The sequence below is a fragment of the Pseudoliparis swirei genome, chromosome 17 (assembly GCF_029220125.1).
Source record: "Pseudoliparis swirei isolate HS2019 ecotype Mariana Trench chromosome 17, NWPU_hadal_v1, whole genome shotgun sequence".
NCBI lineage: Eukaryota > Metazoa > Chordata > Actinopteri > Perciformes > Liparidae > Pseudoliparis > Pseudoliparis swirei.
In genome coordinates, this window is record NC_079404.1 from 9,083,988 (window position 1) to 9,107,882 (window position 23,895).

General features: G+C 43.1%; 1 protein-coding gene across 7 annotated transcripts; it reads right to left on the reverse strand.

Annotated features, from left to right (window-relative positions):
- Positions 1–848: 848 nt before the first annotated feature.
- kif16bb (kinesin family member 16Bb) lies at positions 849–23,644 on the reverse strand. Of its 7 annotated transcripts, XM_056435473.1 has the most exons (20): positions 23,496–23,622; positions 23,365–23,428; positions 23,172–23,282; positions 22,932–23,048; positions 22,118–22,215; positions 19,866–19,978; positions 19,638–19,780; positions 17,759–17,927; positions 17,299–17,427; positions 16,946–17,121; positions 16,777–16,842; positions 16,636–16,695; positions 11,171–11,290; positions 10,975–11,026; positions 10,731–10,868; positions 9,321–9,403; positions 7,524–7,615; positions 5,178–5,351; positions 4,281–4,371; positions 849–3,659 (listed from the first exon to the last, which is right to left on the reverse strand). In XM_056435473.1, exons 1-20 carry the CDS (start codon positions 23,540–23,542, stop codon positions 1,404–1,406), a joined length of 4,299 nt encoding a protein of 1,432 aa, XP_056291448.1. In that variant the 5' UTR covers positions 23,543–23,622; the 3' UTR covers positions 849–1,403. The 7 variants fall into 7 exon arrangements, with proteins under 7 accessions (XP_056291448.1, XP_056291443.1, XP_056291442.1 ...); XM_056435468.1 differs by having other exon boundaries at positions 16,636–16,842; XM_056435467.1 differs by having other exon boundaries at positions 22,932–23,282.
- Between the last annotated feature and the right edge of the window lie 251 nt (positions 23,645–23,895).

Genomic DNA, 23,895 nt, shown 5'->3' on the forward strand with positions numbered 1-23,895 from the left:
GTAGGATCACCGTCGCGTGCACCAGCCGTTGTTGAGGTAAAAGCAGATTCCTCCACCCTTTGCTTTTCAGGAGAGCTCCGTGTCCCGGTCCGCCGAACAGCTGGGAGCCAGCGAGCTGGAGCGCAGAATCTGGTATCGATCCACTTAGCCATGATTCCGTAAAACACAGGGCGGAGGATGAGGAGAAGTCTCTGTCTCCCACCAGCAGCTGGAGTTCGTCCAGTTTGTTGCACAGTGAGCGGACGTTGGAGAAATATGAGCGCGAGATCCCCTGCTTCCGTAGCCAGCATGCCCCTGAGCGCTTTACTCACAGAAGGTGAACACCTTTACAAAAATGCTGGAGTTGTTCCCCTGATGTTCATGAGCTCTTCTCTGGTGAAAGAGCTCTGGGAATCACAGCAGAAAACAGTATTTAAAACGAAACAAAAACATCACAAGACCAACACCGAGGCGGCCGTCCGCGGCGCCATCAGGAAGTATAAACTTGTGTCTGATTCGTATTCATGTTCGAATTTAAAAGAACCAAAAGCACTTTTCATCCAATGAACAAGTCTTGTCCTGAAGTGAGACAACGTGGACTGGTCACCTTCGCCTCAGAAGCTCCACTGGAGAGTTTGATAAGAGTGGAATGCAGAGTCCTAAACCGTGAGGATAAAGATGAAAGTAAAACAAGAAGAACATAAAAGGAGGGTGGGGAGCAAAAGAAAGCCTGAAGGAGATTATAGGAAGACAAAATGTTAGACAATGCATCAAATGCTGAATTCTTTGTTTTTCCAAGTTAAAAGCTCCCCGATCAGAGTATCAGAGCATATCTGCATTCTAGATGGTAAACAACTCCAGAGCAGCAGTGGATTTATCTTTCTTTTATTTTAGAAAACATATTAGTCTATTATATAAAATATTGGCAATAACTTCATATACAGTAATATACATAAAAACATAGCGACAGAGATACAGACAGAAACACAACATAGAAACTATGACATGTCAGATTGGTCATCTAAAATTCTTTTAAAATATTGTATTGCCTATGAAACAAATGAAACTGGTACTTACATGTTTTTAATTCTCTGTCAGACTTTCAACTAATTATTTAAAACATTTCATATTAAACGGACAACCTCTTTGTAATAAAGCAGGTTGTGTGGTTAAAGAACAAAACAAGAACAAAGCACGTCAAGGGTTTTAAAGATAAAAGTGCTAAAGCCATGCATTATTTAAATGAGAAAAAAAATAGAACTCTAGACAAAATTAATCATTACAGAAACTTAAAAATAGGTCATGAATTTCCCTGTCATTTGCCAGTGAAGATGTCCTTTGCATGGTGTGGTTGGGAACCACCTTTCCTCCCTGCGAGTGAGTTGTCAAGCTGGGCTGTTCATTCCTGGATCTGCAGTCCTTGATCAGACATTTGACAAGTGATTAATCAGGACGGCGGCCTCGGAGGAGCAACTGAAAGTTAATTTCCACACTTCTGCATGCCGGGATGAATTTGAAGCTTGTGCAGGCGGGGTTGCTTCCTTTATCACGCTTTCAGGGTGACCCCTGCCCCTCACATTTGCTAGGATTACATCCACTCTGACAGCCCCACGCTCGTCTTCATCGTGCACCAGCACGCAGCGCACGTCCGAGCGCTGGCGGAGAGTCAAGTCGTGGAATTGGGGACGGCGGGGCACGATGGTGACGGAGCGTGGAGTTGGGTGGAAGACGGCCTCGTCCTGCACCAGGCCGAGGTGGGTCTCAGTGAGGAGAAGCTGGGCCAGAGTCGCAGAGTGGGAACTACTGGGGCCGATGCACACCCCAACACCTGTGTATAGTAGGATGTGCACTTCTCCCAGAGTCACGGCTTCTCGATCCATGTTACTCTGAAGAAGATAAACCAGACCAGCAAGACTTTTCTGAAATTGGCAGCAAACCCGTAAACCAGCATCCAGCAGCAGGTCAGGGACACGGGCCTGCCAGTCCAAAGACAACTTCTTCAAGTCTCCATGGAGCAGTGGGTGCTGAGACACCCTGTGGTCCCCGGGGCAGATAACAGCCAGCACGGCCCAGCACAGCCGTTTGGTCAGTTGCTGGCTGTAGGTGTAGATGCCTAGGATGCTCTCCTTTGTAGCGCCCATCAAACGCAGACTGTGGCCTGCTAAGCCTATCTGGACCTCTCTCAGCTGGACCAAGGGGAGGTGATGGAACAAAACCAGGAGCCCAACGTCAGGGGTCAGGGTGTAGAGGCCATTCTCCGCCAGGATTAGGAGGGCAGGACGGGGCTCAGGATGGCTGCATTTAGCAACATTCACCCAAAAGAGAGCTACAATCTTCTGGGATGTGAGCACTGAGGTGGAGATGATGGACTGTAAAGTATCCATCATGTCAAGAAATGGTAACGTGTGCAGGTACAAAAGGGAATCAGGAAAGTCGATTAACGTTTGACAAAAGATCTGGACGTCGATTCCGTTTTGCACAGTCCTCGAATTCTCCAATGCCCGAGCGTCGTCTCCAGGTTCTCGGGTAACCTCTGGCTCACTGTGCTTTTGTGGCGACGGCTCTGGAATGAGTTTGTCTCCTTGACTCACTCCTTGAACATCAGCCATGTCCTGCTCTTGTGGTACCGGCAGATCACAGATTCTCTTATTCCTTGTCCAGCTATCTTCTGCCATTAGTGGCACGTCATGTGGCACGTCTTCTGCCCTGCTGAATCTGTGTGCTGGTGTCAGGCCCTGGACTTGTGTTCTTTCAGGATTAACGTAGCCCTGAATCATCGGAGACTCCTCTTTAGGGTGAATGTTGTGAGTCACCTCCGTCTGGACGTGTTGTACGTATAGATCTTTCACAATGGAAAAAATGTGACTATCCTTAAAAAGAGAGAAGACAAAGCTCCCTTTAACAATGGAGAAGACCCGACTGTCCGTCACCACAGACAAAACATTACTTTCCCTGACCACAGAGACAACATGGCTGGACCAGCGGGCTCCAACAGGCTGTAGTCCCTCTTTCTTGACTTGCTGCAATACTGTGGGAGAGCTCCAGAGGAGACGACCTGCATCTTGGAAAATCAAAGAAACTCTGCTGACCAAAGAACCCAACCCTGGTTGGAGACCTGTGGCTACTGTAGTCGCCGTCTCACACACTACCAGGATCTCCTCCAGTCCTCCAGATTCATAGATCTCTCCACAACCATGCTGGCCCTTGAAGGTAGCGTCCTCGGGGGGACAGCATGCTACCCGACTGCTGAGAGACTTTTCGTCGAGCTGAGAATGAGAGCTAGTTTGCGGGAGGACAGGCGGGGAGCCAGCGCCCCCCCTGCTCTGCAGGTGAGACATGATGCCTAATGAGCTCCCACCAGAGCCAGGTCCCTCCTTGTAGCAGTCAGCGACGACGCCTTTGATCTTGTTAGCATTTCCCTCTGGCTTTGTGCCACATCCATCACTCGGGCCCAGGACATTTGTCTGCTGGAGGCTGGCATCCCCCGACTGAACCAGCTCTCCGTTAAAACTTGCAACTCCTGCCCCACTCTGAGCTTTCCACCACGGCCACTCAGACAGGAGCCCTGGCCCTGATTGATGACACTGGTCCCTCTCCTGCTCCTGGCCATCCCTGGTGCTAATCCCACCCTGTAGTGGGTCTCCATCCAACTCAGATATAGTGTGTTTTCCAGGCATGGCCTATTTTACATAAGAAAAGGAGAAACTATGAGAGGACATACAACTTTGAAAGATTTTAGCTATTCAAACTGTTTGTTGTCTGCAATCTACAGTTAAATTAGTACTGCCATTACTGTTTTTCCCAGCCCCCTTTAAAACGCATCATTATTTATGTATTCAAGTTTATTTGAATACATAAATATATGCACAGGAAACTGGAGTGAAGAATAACAAGGTACATGTACAAACAAATACTTCATAAGTGCTCTCATCGCAATATGATTTCCCAAAATTAGTGTCATTTAAACTCTATTAGACGTTCCTGTATGAGTTTAAAAGAAAATATGTGCGCAATAAACAAACACAATGGGAACGAGTATTTCATGCCTCATTAAAAAAAACTATTAAGCTTGGCTGGAGAGAGGGGGGGGGCAGGTATTGACAATTGCTTTGTTTTGCAGAGACAAGTGGGACAAACATTGGCAACAAAGTGGCTCGATAAACAAAAACTGCAGAATAAAGTCTCACTTTTCGCATGTTGTTAAGCATTTTTTTTTACATTTTCAAAACAATTACAAATATGAACTCACTGAAAGAAGGTGAATTTTTTTCGAGTCGAACAACAAAAAAGTGAATACATACTGTGGTTGTGCGCTCCTCTACTGTTGCAGAGGTAAGACAGCTGCTTGGCACTTCGTGCGGCTCTGCAGCCAGCAGCATCTTCATATTCTGGCTGAAAAAGGACACAAAGATGTGACAATAATATACCACGTTTCAGTTCATCTGCAAAACAAACATTGCGTCTCGATATGAGGAGGCGTGTGCACAATACAGCTGTGTTTAGATGCTTGTACACACTACCAGACTCTGTTTGCAAAAGCTAATTTAATGATTTGCTGTGGTGCGACACTTCAAACAGTTTGCAGGCAAACGACAAGACTGCAGTAACCCCCAAACCTCCACTTCACAAAAAACATTCATTAGATTTGAAAAGCAAACAGCCCAAATGGCTGGATGAGCTTAGAGCCACTCTACTAGCTGTGAAATTAAATAGAATCTGTGCATGTAGATTTGAGGATTTACATACAATACTCAGCTCTCTGGAGGGGGGGGGGGGGGGGCAGGAACCAGATATACAGCTCAGAATGATTTCTGACAGTAATCAGAGGCTTTGGCTGAGCCGTGTGCTGCAGCAGGTCGGTGAGGGGGAAAGCAGGAGCGCGAAAGCGTCAACAACATCAACCAGAGGGATCAGAGTGCAGGTCCTTATGACGATTAAAGGATTTTTGCAGATCAGTACATAGGATGTCCTGGACTCGACAATGTTTGTCTACTCGCATGAATAAATGGAGGAACAACAATCTGGGATTCCCAGCCGCGGAAGCTGAGCACATTTTCTGGATGCCATTTTATTCCGTCGCACACGGCTCACATGCCAAGGTCTACAGTGGTCTTGCTGGGGAATGACTGCGAACAAAACTGGTACACAAATAATGGATTCATTAATGTCACCGCACATTTCTCCTCCCCCCAACTCACCCATCGCCAGTCTCTTCAATCCCCGCCAACGTCGTCTTCTCTGCTGCTCTCTGTTGATGAGGAGCCCCGCTGTTTCCCTTTGAAAGTCTTTTGATGTCCTGGTTGCGTTTGTTCATGCTTTCTTGAACTTGCTGCCGTTCCACCTCCTGCTGATCCAGCTCCTCTCCCATCCTCCTAGTCATCACATCGTACATGCACACCCACAGATTGTATGAGAAGTCCTACTTCCTACACATCTCATACCATATTTTCAAGCATTTCAATTTCATTTTGTGGCAGTTTTAAGGAACTTCAACCCAGATATTTGAACGAGGCAACAGGGAGGTCGACTAAAAAAAACAGCTTAAAGTAAAGTGACTGAAAAATTGACTGAAAACAAGAAAATATATGAATATAATCGCAGGCAGTTAAGTGGATTTGTAGGTAAGATTGTTCTAGCAGCAGGGAGTGAAAAGAGTGATGGATGTTAATCAGTGTAAAAACACAATTTTAGGAGATTAAAACTTCTAATAACAGCCTGTCGAAGGGCAGCAGAGGCAAAATGATGTACAATACTGAGGTTTGTCAGAGGAAGGACTTTCAGAGCCGAGGTGGCAAATAAAATCTGCATGGGTCAAACTCCAGCTGGCCCCACAGTCCATTTGATATAGGATGATTCAAACGTTCGAGGACAACTTTTTCTCAAAGGTAGGAAGTGGGTGTCTTGCGGACGGCCTTTCATTCATACACGATACAGGAGCCTGAGACCTTGCCGTAACAGAAAACAGAGCCCTTTCTTGCCTCGCCTAGGAGTATCCATCTTATGTTTCAAAACTAAAAGCTAAATTTAACTGATTTTCTGCACCTCATGCTTTGAAGCAAGGCTATCCGAGCTAATCCGTTTCCAGCTGACATAAATGCACTTAGACACTGCATACATAAGCATCCATGAATTAAAGATCTGGATGAAACAAAAATGGGAAGTTTTCCCAAGCTGTGAGAAACAGGTTGGACAAACTGTCGAGTGAGAAAGTATTTGATCAAAATGATGTCACTGATGATGGGCATCCCCTCAAGAAACGGTGGAGTTAGTTCATTGATATCTTGCGTCACTCCCTCCCAGACACAAAAAGCCTCCGTTTGAAGTCTAATTATTTGCTTTCATTTACCACTAAGGGTTTCTTCAAAGACGGTTGGGCAAACTTTGATCAATTCTGTCCCTGCTGTGAAGGAGATTACGCAACACAAACAGCAAGCAGAACAAAGATGGAATGCATGTCCAAGCAATGAGAAGAAAAAGTCCTTCTCTCATCTCCCCAATTACCGTGCTCCAACAGACGACCATTCAGTGGGCTCGGTGAGAGAAAGTAAAGATATTATAAATAATATTTTATGATGCGTGTCCAAAGGAATAAAATAACCAACATGCATTATGCAATGCTATCCTGCCATATTTCTCCTCTGTCGTCCGTCTTACTGCTGACTTTCCATTAACACCTAGACTTCAATCAAGTAGTCGGTCTCCCTCCACCACCAACTCTTACTGACTTCCATTCTCCTTGTTTTCACCCACAAACCAAGTGTTTCTGAAGTGCAGCGGTGGCCACAGTAGCTGTGTGTTTCACTAACAGCAGCCTTGAGATAATCACACACACACTGAAAGCAGGACAAATCACCCAATACTGCACTGTGAGGGAAATTACACGTCAGACAGCTCCACATGATATAAAACATCAAGGTTATCAGATCATGAGAGATGCGTCTCAAATTGCTCAATACTTCAGGAGGTGAATCACTGGAGAATAAATTGGATTTTACGCCTGATGTGCGACAAAAGAATCAAACATTTTAAACGGTTCACTTAAAAATCTTTCTCAGAGCTTTCATCAACGTTGACGTAGGCAGACAACAGATAAATCTTTCATCCTCAAGATAATAAATACATAAAAATATAGATATACACACACGCCTACTCCATGACAGTACTTCAGAGTACTTTTTTCACATTTTTCCCCAGTGTATTTTGAGAATTTGGGGAGCTAAACTTCAAGTGCACTGCAGCGATTTCAAAAATGGGACACGGGGAAGTTCACTACCTACTAGAGGCTGTTTTGGGACATGCCTGGGGCTGTTGGAGACTTGCCGGCTGTGATTCCCACTGGCTCAGCATGCAGCACTTCAAAATGGCTTTTTAGCATGTTCCCACCTCTCCTTAACTGCTATGATTCATGGCTTTGATTTGAACTACATGCCCGGTGAATGCTGTTCAATAAGCAGGCACGTTGTGGAGATTAAGGTGTACTGGGTCCAGTTCTGCTTGGGTCACACAGTGGAGAGAGCCGTTACATGCGTCTGCAGAAGTCTCACCGTTGGTGTTGCTGCATCACCTTCAGATTCAGATTCTCAGTAGACCTGACCATGTCCGTCAAGGGCAGGCTGAAGTCGGACTGTGGCCTTCTCTGCAGACAACAGAATGAGACAGCACGGTGAAATGTAGATCTGTCAGTGAGATATGAGTGACGGCTGCCTGTGGTAGATTTGCAATCATGCAGTGATTTAATTATAGAGTATGCTGTATGTCATCTGTATTCATGACACTGTTTTTCACAAAACACAAGAGGCTGAAGATTCAAGATTCGGAAGAATGTCCAAAATCTTGTCTCTGAAAGTATTTCCAAATGAGGGGTAATCTAACATTCCTAAAATTAAATGGTTCTGTATGTTTTTGTTTTTACAGTTTATCTTTATCACAATTGCAAAATACAGCTTTCTAAAAACCATCGTTACACTCTTAGAGTGGTAGTATATTGTAAGACTGAGTAACTCCTGAGACCATCTCATTTGGAATCCATGTTAAAAATGAATGGCAAGACTCATCTTGGCACCACAGCGGGGCCTGGATGTCGGTGCTTTACTCCGCTTTAATTGCGGCAATTTTCAATAATGAAGAAAGCTGTCATAAACAGAAGTACAGCTGTGTCTATAAAATAGTGTGTGAATCCATTTTACATAATAACATGTTATAAAGGACAGGGGGGGGAGACTACTTTTTAGTCAGAGATCAGAACTTACATTTTAGAAGACAGTGAATTTTGATAATTACAGAATTTGAAAATAAGCTCGTATATTCACAATCATTGTTTATAAAAGCTATTGCCTTCTGACAACACCATGACACATGGAGGGTTTTTTCAACAGTGACTTTCAATCTGAGCTCCATTCTGGTTATATTGAAACTTCTCAAGACAAACCAGCTGCAACGTGTGGCTTCACTTTGACATTAAAGATTGTTTTTCTGGAAAGAGGAAACAAGCTGATGTGAATGGAAGCTGTGAATCAACAACTAAAGAGGGTGAATATGTTAATACTCTTCAGAACGGATATTAGATGAGATGATAGTAAATATATGTTAATATTATATGGAATGGTAATCTAAAGGAGTATCGTTTGGTTTAAACAGCAGAGTCATACTTATGACAAACTTTAAAATACATTTTAACATTTTCAACCATTGCTTACTAAATTTGAGGTGATTTACATAATTCTGCCGAGCACATAAACACCTCCAGATTTGTATTCTTACACTCACTTACGTAACCCAAACTTTTTAAGAATGCTTAAAACATTAAACACATTATTGAAGCGAAACACCGAGTTGGGGTTTGATCAGGAGAAAGGGGGAGTTCACACAAAGCGTGCAGGAGCTGGATGAAAAGCAGTCCGTTTTCAAAGCTGCTGCACCTGGCCTCCTTTTAGAAATATCAGAGAGCTTCTCCAAGTGGAAAAACCTCAGTATTGTGGAGCGATTGTAGTGCTTTTTTGTAAACTAATTATTGAAACCAAAGAAGTGGAGTTTCATGGTAAACAGGCAAAAACAACCAGCTGAAGATCGAGCATAACGTTTTTGTTCTGATGAGAAAGAATCTGGATCACACACTGCTGAGTTTCTGATGAATGAATTTGAGGTTAAGATGAGCAATGTTTGCTGAAAGAAGCAGATATTACAGCTGGTATTTACGGGAAACAATGTGCATGATGCGGACATACTTTTACAAAATGACCTGCGAAAAATGCAGTTGTCGCAGCCTCCTTTCTGAAACCGGCTCCTTCAGCTTTACAAGAAGAGCACAATCAGACTCGTCTGTGGTGATTTGGAGTCTGTACCTGGGGTTCGTGTCCGAGCTGGGCAGCCTCAGTCGGGTGGTTAAACCGGAATATGGTTCCTTTTCCGAGCCGTGTGATGGCCCCTAGAGGGAATCGAAGAGGTACAGCACATAACCAACTCACTTACCAGCTTAAACTTTATCTTCTGCTGTAAATGTTGCAGCAAGCATCGATTTATGTGAGAAAGACTGACAGAGGCCATATATGATCTGTTCCACGTCAGTGCAAGTGACAGTAAGGGTGCTGAAGTCTGCCAGGTAACAATGGAAGCATGGCACAGTACCTATAATGCATAACTAGGTAGGAGCATGAGACTTTGGCCATCTACCCATCATTGTTGGATTCCAGTGAAAAGTCTCTGCACTGAACTTTGGAAAACTTGATAAATGGCACACCAAGTTCTCCTACATTTTTCTTGACTGAGGTAAAGTGAAAGAATTGCCATGAAAAACACAATCCCCAATGTGATTGGCAGTGACCTAGACCAGGGGGGTGATTTAGCAGAGAAAATGGTCAAAGGAAACTTGAGAAGTCTTGTAAATCTATCGAATTGAAGTGATATTTAGAGTTTATATAGCAGACACATGCTCATATGGCCAAATTCACAGATCTTCGAGGTTTGCTCTTCTCTCCCCTTATCCTCTCCCAGCACAGCAAATACTAATCTCGCTACTACTAATGACTTCGACGAGTGACAAAGCACCTGAGAGAGCAGCCGGTGATGGATTCCAGCTGCTGTTGGACTGAAAATTACTATCATTTGTTCAAGAAAATAGCTTCAGATGCAGCCGTTTCTGAAGGGGATATTGGATAAATTGTAATGGCTATAAAGGAGACTGGCTCTGCACAGCCTGGTTCTGTGTGGAGTTATTATCTCCGGAAAGCAAACCAGTGTGGATGAGGAGGTAGTAAACGGTGAAAGCTGCCAGCCCCAGCAAGCAGGGTCTGCTCAGTGGGGCAGGAGTTTTAGATCCGCTTGGCTCCGTCCTTTGAAAGGTTAATGCTCTGGCCCACTTCAAACCTGTCGGCCCTATCAACTCCATCTGCCAATTAAATGGAGGGCCTGGGGCTTTGTCTGGAGCTTTGTCTGAGGTCCCTCGCCCTTCAAATGTTTAGTAAGAGAAATGGCATCTGCCCTGTGGAGAGCCATGTTCACAATCCACTCAGGCCCAGAGCACACTGCCGTGGGGGTGCCAGGGGCATGAGGTGGATTTCATTTGCAGATGTGATGCAGTGATCTCATACAACTGCATTCAAAATGGATGCGTGTTATTGCCTCCCACTGGCTAAACAATTGGAAATCCGAGAACGAAATCTTCATTATTACAGACATGCATTGCTCCCCCCTCCCTCCCCAAATGTTCATTAAAAGAATATCAAAAGTATATTAAGCTGAGCAGAAATGCTTACCCTGAGTCAGCTGGCAGGGATCAGTTACCAAGGAACCATCGACTGAACACAGTGCTCCATCCTGAGGGATCAGAGTCACGGTCCCAGCTCGGTTCTCAAGCACACAATGTTCACTGAGGAGCCCAGGCCCATGAAGTACTACAATACAATTAAATAAAAAAAGCATACAAATAAATACTGCTTATATTTCCAGTATAATGCATAAAACAGCAGCTGGGAATTTAGTGCAGTAACCTTGACTCACCAATATCCTGACTGCATGAAGCTTCGTCACTCCCAATCAGGGTTCTGCCCTCCTACAGGGAAGATTAAAAAGGTCACATCACAATATGCAAGCTGTTGATTGCCAATTAACAAAGGCATTGGACCTTGGCTGGTAATGATTTGAGACAAATAAAGAGTAATTTGGGCATTATATGAAGTTCAAATTGTCTATTCACTTTCAGATAATACAGGACTATTCCAGTGCTGAGCAGGTCTTCATCAATGCCTATCAGATGCGGTAACTGGCAGCCCAGGACTACTCCACTACCCTCCTTCCTCAGAGCCACAGTCTCCTCCTATGGAGAATAGAGAGAAAATATAGTGTGAGGGTGGGGGGGGGGGGTCTGTAGCTGGAATGGCACACAATATAAAATAAAACTGCCGACAGACATTTAATGGCAACCAGCAGAACACTGAATTCTTTATGACTGCTCCTCCTTGCCTGAAGGCCAGGCAGAACAGCAGCGTTCCAACCATGTGTCGCAATGTGGCGGTGGAGTGGCTATCGGCAGGAGAGACACCATAAATCATTCAGATTATCGTGGCGACAGTCAAACTGTACATTGTGTTCAGCGAGCGAAACGGACACAGTGCTGCCGCCACACACACGACAGGTTGTATACCGTGCACCATTCATACACAGCTATCAAGATGGTATGTTAGTTTAAAAAATACTCCTTAGTATACATCAACTATAACGGCAACAAACCGGCGCATTTCCGAGGAGTTCTGCATGGAAGGTCTAACTAAAGTGAATTCCCGAAGTGGAAAGCATGTCATGGCTTAAAGCATTTTTTTTACATAAATAGAGCATTATTTGTTGAGGAAAGTGAATAACTGTAGTAAAATACATTTTAAGGGGATTTCATGGGGACATTTCTATTTTCCCCACACAAAACAAGCATGCATTATGTCCAGATCTCAGAAGCAAATGATGAAAAACACTTTAATGTTCATATTTCAGAGACAAATGATTAATACATAATTAAAGTGACAAAGCTACATTACAGTTGCATTACAACTATTATCACAGAAATGTATGTCCACAAGGGGGAGAAAAAATCCTTTCCGCTTGTCCAGAAATCCCTGATGAATATGTTTTAAATGGTGTTACAGCTGGACTCTTCAGAAGTGTAGTAGAAAGTAGAGAAATTAATTTAATCCTTGAAAGCCATTTCTAAACCACATGACAGCTACACTTAAACCTCTGATCTGCTCCATACACCGCTTGACTGCCTACAACAACTGTTGCTGAGGAAATGTAAAAGCACAAGTCACACCAATTTACAGCATATGTGTCTGTCAAGGGCAGATATTCATTTACCTTTGTATAAAAATTTAATTTTGTATTTTTTAGAGTCAAACTTCAGTTTTACAAAAGACCAGGCTGCAGAATGAATGACTTTGTTTAGCAGGATATTTGCCAATTATTCAATAACAAATAGAACGCTTAGCCTTGGATGACCTGCTGGGTCCAAAAGACACACTGAATGAAGCCATAAACAGAAACTCTCGGAGAAGTGATTAAGACCAGTAACCTTTTCCTCCCAGGCAATGGCTGAGGTACAATAACCCAGAGTCTGCCCAAGCATGAGTGGCCCTATGAGAAGTATTTCCCCGTTAAACTGCTGGACTAATGCTTCACATTGCCATGGATTATCATAAGTACCTCCCCAAGAGGCAGAGCAGAAAATTTCACATATGGAGGATTCAGAGGCAACACTCTGCATTAACTAGTTCCCCTCTCTTTCAACCTCCTACTCTCTTTCGTTTGGATCGGACCGTGAAGTGAGAGACGTGTCCACCACCAGCACCACCTCAGTCATTGGCAGTTGCGAGATGGGAAAATCCTTTTTTCTAATGAAGAAGGAGAAGCATCGACCTCAGCCCCTGTACTTGATTAAAAGGGATTCTTCACAGACTTCATTAGGTGGTGGTGAGGAGCAGCCCGGCAGATGAATGCACTGTGTCACTCCTTCCCACAACAGACGATCCTCTTAAGATTTGCACACAGACGGAGAAGGTTGTCCGTGTGCTATCGGGGGAGGGGAGGGGGGCCTTTCAGAATGATGCAGCTGGTATACAAACTGTAATTAATTGTGGCCCAGACCAGCAGCCAGGCTCAGGCAGCATTTAGAGTCTCATTAAAAGCCATCATCTGTGGTTGGGCAGAATTTGAAATGGATTATTTTCGACACTTTCGACAGACTTGTTTAATATGCATTTTAAACACTCCATAGGCCAACCCGATTGCCCATCAGCCCTGTCAAGTGGAGCAACTTGCCAACAGAAAAGATTAGCAGGTACTGAATGGAGGCCAAAAGAGAAACTTCTGCATTTAAAATCCTTGAAAGACCTGTATTCATATCCCAGGTGACTGCACTTTATGAAAGTTCATGAATAAAGCATGTCCAGTTGACAAAAAGGCATGAAGCCTTCTATTGATTGGTTAAAGTCCACAACGGTAACTACAGAAACGGAATTGGCTTCCGATTCACCACTTCAAGATATGTGTGTGTGCGCTGACTGCGCTCCATGTAAAAGTAGAATCCCAACTTTAAAGTTTTTGTTCTGGTTGTTTTTGGCACAATTTATGTAATTTGCTTGAGATGCACTCTAGCCATCAGCCTGTTGCCAGGCATGCAGATGGTGGTTAAAAGCTACAGGGATTCAACCGTATAAAAGCACCTCCGGGCTTCAATCAGTCATCAAGTTCTCCTGCTTCATGTCCCAGTGCAACTCATGTGGAAATTTCAGCATATAAAATAGTACAAAATATTCATTAGTTTGGTCATTTATTTTACCTTTGTGAATATCAACTGGACTGTTATTAGTTCAGATGATTTTAAAGGCCCCAGGAGGATATTCAAGTCATTGTAGGTGTAAATGGCCCCTCCAACACATGTGCTTGCCATGGGCGTTTCAAATAAAGTCCAATAAATCATTTTCAGGAATTAAATTTAAAAAATACAAATATGAAATCTGGTTTGGAGCAAACCTTTCCTGGCATGTGTAACATCAAAAGGCAAGCTGCTCATGAGAATATGTAAACGGTCATGAAATGCAATAATGGCCAACTCTGATGTGCAAGAGCCGACAGTATGAGGTAAAGCGACATTAAACAGAGCCACGCTCAGACCATCCAAGGCTTACGTTGGGAATGTGTGCCGATTGCAGCATGTTTGGGAAATATAAACAACCACGAGGATCAAAGAAGCGCTGCTGTGCATGTTGTCTTGCTGAAATTGAGGTTCCTCCCACCACTGTGTTACAAGTGGACCTGGAAGGGCGGCTGCAGAGCACCACACCACTCACACGCGCGTGTGTGTGTGTGTGTGTGTGTGTGTCGATATACCCCTGAAGTAGAACAACATTTCACTTTCCCCTCTTCCTGCTTTTTTTGTTCACGCGATCTGTTGCCGTCCGTGTCTGGTAAGAGGCGGCACTGGACTCCATCTCATATTAATTACTTTCTCTTCCCCACATGCCCTGTAACCAATCTGGGAAGCTGACGATGAATAACTTTGCATTATAAGTCTGCTTTGAATACAGAACTCAAAATTCTGTTTACACCGCTCTTGGTCAACTCGTCTCCTTGAGGCAGACATTCTCATCTAGCCCTCAGCAAAGGCATCAACTGAATTAAACACAAAATATATATCAAACTTCAAAACTTTTCTTTATAAAAATTAAATAAAAGAATTAAAGAAAGCACAACACCATGCATGGAGGTTGGATTATATCAGAACCATTCCATACAAGGCCATTTGTTACAAAAAGGAGACAAATTACTAAAAATAAATTCACAAATGTGATTAAGCTTGTCTTTGTAATGTATGTGTAGTGAATTTTAAAATGGCCAACTTAAAACTAGTACTTAAGGTGCTTCTCTGCAGTGAACTGAGACCCCACCTTAAACTTCTGTGTAGAATTCAAATGTATAGGAAGACAAATGTAAAATCCATAAAGGCATTCATCAAACGCTTGGGCATCACGTTGCATCGTGCATCATAACAGGTGCGTCAACAGGAATGGGCACAGCTCTAAATAAGGCATATTCTTCAGACCTGCCAGTAAAGATGGAAGATGTTGCCTCAGAGTATAAAGCCATCGCTGCTTGACCATGGAAACAGATCTACGACACCGGCTCTAATTAATATGCCGGATAGTCTGAGACAAAAGTGCCCTGTCAATAATCAAGACCTCTTAATTGGGAAAGGTGACAGCTGCTAATGAGTTCCAATACACCACCATGAGGGCTGTCGAGCCACTAAATGTCACCTGCTAACCACCATACAGAATCAGAATGTTAATTATCCAACACACATATATAGCAAACATTCATGTGCAGGCCAGATAATCAAAATCCTTACACAATGTCTATTTAAATGTGGAGCTCTCCTCTGGGATTCTGGAGGGTCAAAGCTACAAGACCAGATCGACACAACAGTTTAAACATGTGCAAAGTCTGCTGGAGAGATTTATACTGCAAAACATGTACAATGGAATTTGGGAGGTTGGGCACAAATTCAACAGAGGAAAAGTGCTTAGTGTAAACTACGGATTGGCACACCGTGATATTTTTTTCCTTACAGCTTTGGGTCTTGTAAAGGACGCTGCCATCCCATTCCAGCCTCAGATAACCCATATTTGATTGGAAGAGAAGGCCCGTCTGTTCAGTTTCTATTTGTCACACACACACACACACACACACACACACACACACACACACACACACACACACACACACACACACACACACACACACACACACACACACACACACACACACACACACACACACACACACACACACACACACACACACACACACACACACACACACACACACACACACACACACACACACACACACACACACACACACTTTGGATGCCATTTAAACCTAAATAGATGGAAAATTAAATTTAAATGTCAGGTTGACTCGCGTCTCATTAGCAGTTCCACTCCATGAAGTGTCTGTGGCTGTTTGCAAGACGCACAGTGACACCAGCTGGTTGGAAGTCTTTACTGCACGCAGCAACATCCGTCACAGCTGCTGCTGGGCGCTTGCCTCTTTGATGATCGTTTATGTTCAGATGAATAGAGAAAACCTTCACACTATATACTCAACAGCCTTCTACTTTACCTGCATGTTCTGCATCAGGCTTCCAATGGCATATTCTTTATCATATTCTTCACCAAAAGAGGAATTGCATTTTGGACTTGAAGTGAGGGTACCGAAACAAGGCAGGCAACATAAGCAACAAGGGCACCTACCAAACGATTGTATGGCTACAAACAACGAGACTGCAAATAATGTAAACGTGAAAAAGCATATCTCACAGCTTATTCTACAATTGCATCCAGGGAATAAAGCAATAGATCAAGCAATTCAAGTTACTGTCTCGTCGTCCTCTAGCTCGAGTCCAAGAAGCAAACACACTACTGAGCGTTTGTGTAAAACTAACTGATGTTAAATTGGCCTTCGGATATTTGTGTAAAAGCTCACCTGGCCTCTTTATCAATGCATTTTGCTTAATCATACACACAAGGGACAAAGAAGAAGCAAAAGGGTTTGCACAATGCTATAGATAATTAAACAATTAAAGTCTGTTTAATTAGATAATCATTGCTGTACCTGCAAAATACTCTGCGTCTCGCCCCATTTGCTGGTCCACTCCCTGGTCAGTGCTAGGACCTGGGCGGGGGGGGCGTGAATAGCAGGTGTATTGTTTACAGAGGAAAAGATCAAAAGTCCACTTGGTAAGGAATGACTCACCCGTGTCTGATTCTGATGCAGCTCCTCCTCCACCTTCACAGAGGAAGATGGCTCCCCACTGGAAACCTACAGTAATAGTAAAAAGACAATGTAACCTTTGAATAAGAGACAAGAGAAATACATATTGAATCCGTGATGTCTTTTTTGCAAGATTGAACATATACAGGACCTGATTGGCCTCCTCTAGCAGCCATCGGAGCCTGGTAACCTCCGCCTGTAGCTCTCTGATCACCTTCACGCCGCTGTCTTCGTTCACCGTGGGAGAGTTCACGATGTTTTTCGCTCGGCTAGCGTAGCGCAACGTGCTCAGTGTCTCTCCGTAGTTCACGTCAGCAGGAGAGACGGCTGCCATGAGAGGCCACCAGGGAGGAACGCAAACAAGTTGAGCAGTGGAGGGATCAAATATGAAGGAAGAAAGGATGTGGTTACTATTATCGTTAGCATTTTCAAGAATAGGCTAGAACAAAAAACGAAAAAGTTTTAAATGTCTTGGTGTCAGCAGAGTTGAGTTACAGTACATACTTGCTATCATAGTAGTCAGAGAGTTTCCACCCAGGCTGTCCTTCAGTAGCCATGTCAGCACAGAGTCTCTGTAAGGAATGAAGGTCTGCTTCTTCTTTTTTGTTGACTGTCCTCCCACACTAAGATCAGCTGGGAGAAAACACTGACTCAGAGAACTGGAGAGGTCCAGCAACATATGAAATGTTTTATCCTAAAGCTTCATAAAGTATGAATAGTTTGCACACAAAAAAACCAGCATGTTTCATTTCAGCAATCATTTTATTAAGTCAATTATTACTTCAAATGATTTTTATTTTAACCACACCAGCTTCTATAATCAAAACGTGAGAAACAACCCATGTACTGCTTTTTACTTTTATTTTAAAGATTGAATAAAAGACTGTCCTATTGACCTGACCAACTCAATATCAGATAAGGTGCCGTGGTTTGTCAGTTTCGCAATAACTCGCCAATAATTTACCCAGAGCTGAGATCACAGTGCCCAGGCTGACCAGGGATTTGTTGATGTTGGCGCCTTCCTTCAGCCTGGTGCCCGTGGAGAGCGTGGCATCCGCTCTCTCGCTGCCTGCCAGGTCCACCAGGTGGATTTTACTCAGCGTCTCGCATGGCAACTCTGCCTCAAACCATGCCTGTGGCATGGAGGGGGGAAAAAATACACATTACCGAGCCATCTCCGTCTGGTTCAAAAGAGGCGACATCACAGAGGAAGAGGCGGTCTCACAAAAAGTGCTACTTAAGATGGAAAAATGCAAAGCCTTTTGAAGATAAAAAAATTTTTTTGGGGAAATCATCATTGCACAAAACAAACTAGAATGGGCACTCGGTAGAGCGCATACCTTCGCATATCACACGATTGGGCATTGAATTGTGCACATCTTGGCATTAGTTGCATGCCAATTGGATAAAAATTGACCGCGCTATGGTAAAAAGAAGATGTTGACCTTTTCATGACCTTGACCTTTGACCCGATCGATCCCAAAATCTAATCAAATGGTCCCCGGATAATAACTAGAGATGCACCGATCAGGTTTTTTGTGCCGATCACCGATCACTGAAATCAGTATCTGCCGATCACCGATAATACCGATCACCGAAATCAGTATCTGCCGATCCGATAATACCGATCACGGTGTTGATTGAAGCATTCTATTTATTGTGTAGCATTATTGCCTAGGACTATGAGGAAATACATATATAAAGCACCTCAAACATCAAAGAAATTACAGATTTCTTTAAACATTTAGGACTTTTACTTTGAAAAATGTCCTAATTGATACATTAAAATTGTTTGATTGCTATTGTAGGGGATTTCAGATATCTATGGAACACATCTGCATTTTTCATTTCCTGGAACTCTTGGGGAAATCTATATACAGGACTTTTTTTAAACGTACAAAAGTCTGACTTATTTTTATAAACTCTTCCTTGGTACAGTAAAAATGTTTTAATGTTAGCATAATTTAAGCTAAATCTCAGAAACGATCTATAAAGATATAAAATCAGTTCAGTGTTTACTTTTATATGTTGGTGTATGATTTGTCGACATCTTATTTTGAAAAACGGATGTTGTTTCACGTGGTTCTTTCCGCTAACTTTGCAAAACCGGATGTTGTCACTTAAATCCTTCCGCTAACTTTATCAAAACCCTCGCGCGCTCCCGATCGAATGTGTTTACCGTCAACATCAGTCTATAGGGGCTCAGACATGTGAGAGTCGGCTGAGTTGACCCAGTGATTCAACTCGGGGGACGGGGACGCCGCTCGGTGGTGAGGATCCCCTCGTGGTCCTCTGCACTCTGCGGCCCTCGCCGGGCGCATCGTCTCAGTTGAGGTGCGCTGCGATTGAAACGTCTGATAGTTCTCTCAGATGTTACGTCACCTGATCGGCCGTTTTGAGAACGCCGATCAAAACCGATAATGGCAGGATCGGCGCCGATCAGATCGGTGCATCCCTAATAATAACCAATCATCCCACCAAATTCCATGCGATTCAAGAATATTTGGACCTGATCATGACCTTGACCTTTGACCTGATCGATCCCAAAATCTAATCAAATGGTCCCCGGATAATAACCAACTATCCCACCAAATTGCATGTGATTTGGTTTAATACTTTTTGAGTTATGCGAGTAACACGCATACAAATAAATAAATATATACACGGTGATCAAAACATAACCTTCCGCATTTTCTATGTAAAGGTAATAAACGAGTCTAATTTAAGCTTTTGAGGGATGGCCTTTACCAACACCCAAAGACTTTTTAAAAAAAGAAGGTTTACTCAACCCTGTTGGGCGACGAGATATAGCAGCAAGGACACATTTAAACACTGCAGCTCACCCGGGTGAAGCGGATAGTGAAGATTGCGTGGGAGCGGCTGCTGATGTCATTCATGGCTGTGCTGGCTGTGGTGCGGTTGGCATTGCCAAGAATGATCAGGTCCTCCATGTCATTGTGGTTGTTTACCGAGAGCTTGGACAAATCTACACACAAATTGTTGTCCGTATTAGTCTTTCTGCATTGTATACAAGCTGAGATACATGGGAGGAAAATATAACCTCGTCTTACTCTCGACATAGGGCCCATCCCGGGGGTGCTCTCTCACTCTCAAGCCTCCATCTGTGGGTGCAGTTTTCTTCTTGAGAAGGTCCTGCACACGTTCATTATAGATCTCCAAATAGCTGAACCAGGACAGAACCGCAAATGCAAAACTTATTCAAAGAAGGAATGCTCACAAGGCCACAGATTAATGAAGGCGTTCAGTGTTGATATGTGAATGGCACAACATGGGAACAAAACAAGTTGCTATTCAACGTCTGCGATGAAAACAGAAGCACAGTAGGATTAAAGCCAAATGATTGTTCATATTGTGCATGAATTGCTCCGCTCGCATTTGAATAAACAAATGCAAAGTAGGATTAGGCAGAGCACTTTAATCAAGTGTGTGCACGATGCAAAAGAGGCTAGTCTGAGTAGCTGATTCAAAAACAATGCAAGGCTTGGAGCAATGAGGCTTTCTGAGAGCGTGACAGTGATGGAACGGTAGAGACCATATCCTGTGGATGGAGCCATTCAGGTGGATTTCCGGTCCAGCGCTGAGAATCAAACAGATTACGATAGTAGATTGTTTCTAAATGACTAGACGCATAGCTGCCATTATTACAACCACACAGGTAGGATTCTGAAGCCAGTAACATACTGTGTGATTCCAACCACCATCACTGCCTTAAGATTACAAAAGCTATGTTGCTTTACAATGAAGGGATGCATGTGCAGCTACCAACGCGACAAGCTATTCAACATTTCTAAAATGTGGCAGAGACGGTCAGATAAAAACCCAATTCCAGGGTTGAATTAAACCCAAATAATGGGCCAACAGCACACATGATACAAAATATCAAAATAATGGTTTCACAGCAGTTTGATCTTCCATTTCATGTTCCAGAAATCATTCAGGAGGAGAGCTGGGACATGTAATTATGAAACAGATATTGTGATGAGATTCGCTGTCGTCTGGGATATAATTATGGAAATAATGCCCGATTGTTGTCTTTGTCTGGTTTTTAAAAGGACTGCATTACAGTTAGGTCATACCATTTTCTGTAGTTGCATAACTGTTCTGGTTCAGTGAAATAAACAATGACATTACTGTCGTACTGAAGCGACAATGCTGATGCAACATCTCTCTATGGCATGTGCACGTAATGTTACGTTGCCCCTTCATGTGTCGAATACAAACGTTTTGAGTTTGTACTTGTTTGCCCTCTAATGGTAACAAAACATAGTGGATCACATGGATTCTTTGGGGGAAGGGGTCAATAAAGAAATGCCAAACAAACTATTTTACATGGTTTTTTTTAAACACTACTACATTATAAGGAGTAAAATTGTTTTACTGACGAGTAAAAAGGCTTGCAGTTCTCGTTTTATATACTTCCAGATCTGTTTAATATTCAAGATAACTATTTAGTATTAGATCAGAAAATATGTCAGTGTCACCCCAACTTAACCCTTGTGTTGCCTTAGGGTCATTTTGACCCGAATCAATATTACACCCTCCCCCCGCCTTTGGGTCATTTTGATCCGATTCAATGTTTCACCCTCCTGTTACCTTTATATTTACTAACATATTTTACCCTTTGGGTTCAATTTGACGCCAGCTATTAAAACCTCCAGAAAATTATTAGAATTAATATTGTTTTCCAAGTTTAAGTGTGAGGCACTTTATGTTTGTTTGTTGACTACCGAAAGAACACCGACATTAAACATTGAATGGGGTCAAATTGATCCTAAGGCGGGGGGAGGGTGTAATATTGATTCGGGTCAAAATGACCCTAAGGCACCACAAGGGTATTAAGCAACGATAGCTTTGAATTCAGCTCCATTGCCAGATAAATATAACAAAGTCTCCTTGCCAACTCTACTAAGTATTAAAAAATGTAGCCATCCACCCTCTGCTGCCAGTTTCATGTCCTGAAATCTGTTTGGATCTTTGAAATTCAAATGGATGATGTGCATCAGAATCAGAATCAGAATCAGTTTTATTGGCCAAGTAGTTTGCACAACAAGGAATTTGTCTTGGTAAAGTGTCTCTGTGCTTACACAAAATGTACATTACAACACAGAACAAACAAAACAAGTAGTGCAGAACAGAACAAACAGTGCAAAGGAAGTAAAGTGACTTAAGTATATACAAGAAGAAGTGGAGAGTGCGAGAAGAGAAGGGATAAATATATATGCTACAGTGGGTTATTGTTTAGTAGTGAGACGGCGAGGGGGAAGAAACTGTTTCAGAAGAAGCCTGGTTGATGGTCCCTTACCTGACCTCTGTGCGGAAGGACACAGCCTCGCTCTTGCCTCTACGAGAGATCTCGCAGAACAAGCCTTCACAGATCCGTGGAATTAAGCCTTTATCATCCTGGCACATTAAAAAGGGGAACATTTTGCATTTAGAGTCCCACATAGTGCTACTTTTAAACAATTTTCACTTTTCTTGTGGCGTCTTAATTAGTGCGGATATCCTATGCCACGACCACCACTCCGCACATGCAAAGACTGCTGAAAAACACAAACAGCAACTCATCAGATATTGAGTTAGTGAAGCATAAAAGCAATTCCACCGAGCTGCATAGCCTCTTGTTTTAATTACATCGTAGCAGATAGTAAGCATTAAGGGCCATATATAATTATCTGGAATGTTGACAGCAGCTTTGCTGATGACCTTGCACAAGTCTCCTGGTAGACAAGCAGAAAGCTCCCTGGTAATGTGAAAAGTCCATTGCTGTGCAAGGTGAGGAGAGGAGAGCTGTGGGTTGCTGCCCTAGTCACATTTTCTGAGTAGTGGGGAGAAACATGGAGATAAATGGAAAGAGGCCCAATGAAGCTGCCATCAGTCACTTTTTAATGTGGTGAGGAGTCGATGCTTTGCGCACACTGGTTTAGCAGTCCAGTATTCTGCCATGTAAGCTCTACAGCGTCGGGAATGTATCGTCTTGTGCTGGGTGTCCCTGAAGACTTAGAGGGGACTTTACAGGACACTTAGAGATGAAAGTTGGAAATACCCTCAAGATTAATACATTTTTTTAAAGTCGCTTCAACCTTAGTAAAAATGAGAAAGCTGAGAGAAGGCCTTACGGTATGACCCATCATGGTGTATGATTTTCCTGAGCCTGTTTGGCCGTAGGCAAACAGACAGGCATTGAAACCCTCAAACGCGGCTTTCAGGACATCAGACCCCAAGTCGTAAAAAATCTGAAGAGGCAGATAAAAAGGGTCAGTGTTGGGGTCAGTGTCGTCCCTCCACTTGAATACAATAAATAGGTTACACAAAATGTTGGAACTGATATGGCCGTAAACAGAGAAGAATTGTGATACCCTCTCCTGAGATATAAATGTGGGCCTTCCTCTGTCAGTTGAATCATATGAGAAGTCATAGGAAAAGGTCTTTCCTCCGTCCTTCAGCTGGTCCCCTCGAACAGGTGAAGGCTACAATTTTAAATGCACAGGCAACTCTTAATACAAACTCAATCCACTGCAGCGCAGTGTGTTTTAATTTCCCATAAAATACCTTGTAAATAGATGTAGAGTTCCCGTTCATCTGAATTATTACCTTCGATGAAAACTGATTTTCTCTGTAGAAAAGTGAACGTGAGTGTTATTATTCCTTCGAGGGGAAATACAAGCAGTCACTCTGCCTACCTTTTGTTCAAAGGGCGCACTCGGACCGCTACTCGCAACGTAGCCATTATTAATCAGGATAAGACGAAACACATCAAACGACAAGGCTGCTTTCTCCTCCGGTGGCACCAGGTCTGCCTTCCGCGTGAACATCAACGCAGAAGTATTTCACGTCTAATTATCACACCTGGGGCCTCTTTCTCAATGCATTTCCCTAACCAGCCACTGGGGTGTATTACATGGCGACTCAATACACTTCACTCATTCCCTTTTTTACAGGAAGATGTATTAGGTTTTGTCACTTTAATAACATGGATAAACAAGATACCTACGAACACAAATAGAAAGAGACTCGAAAAAACGTCACTTTAAATTATATTTTGAGTTTCTAATCAATAAACTCACTATAGGACATTGAAAT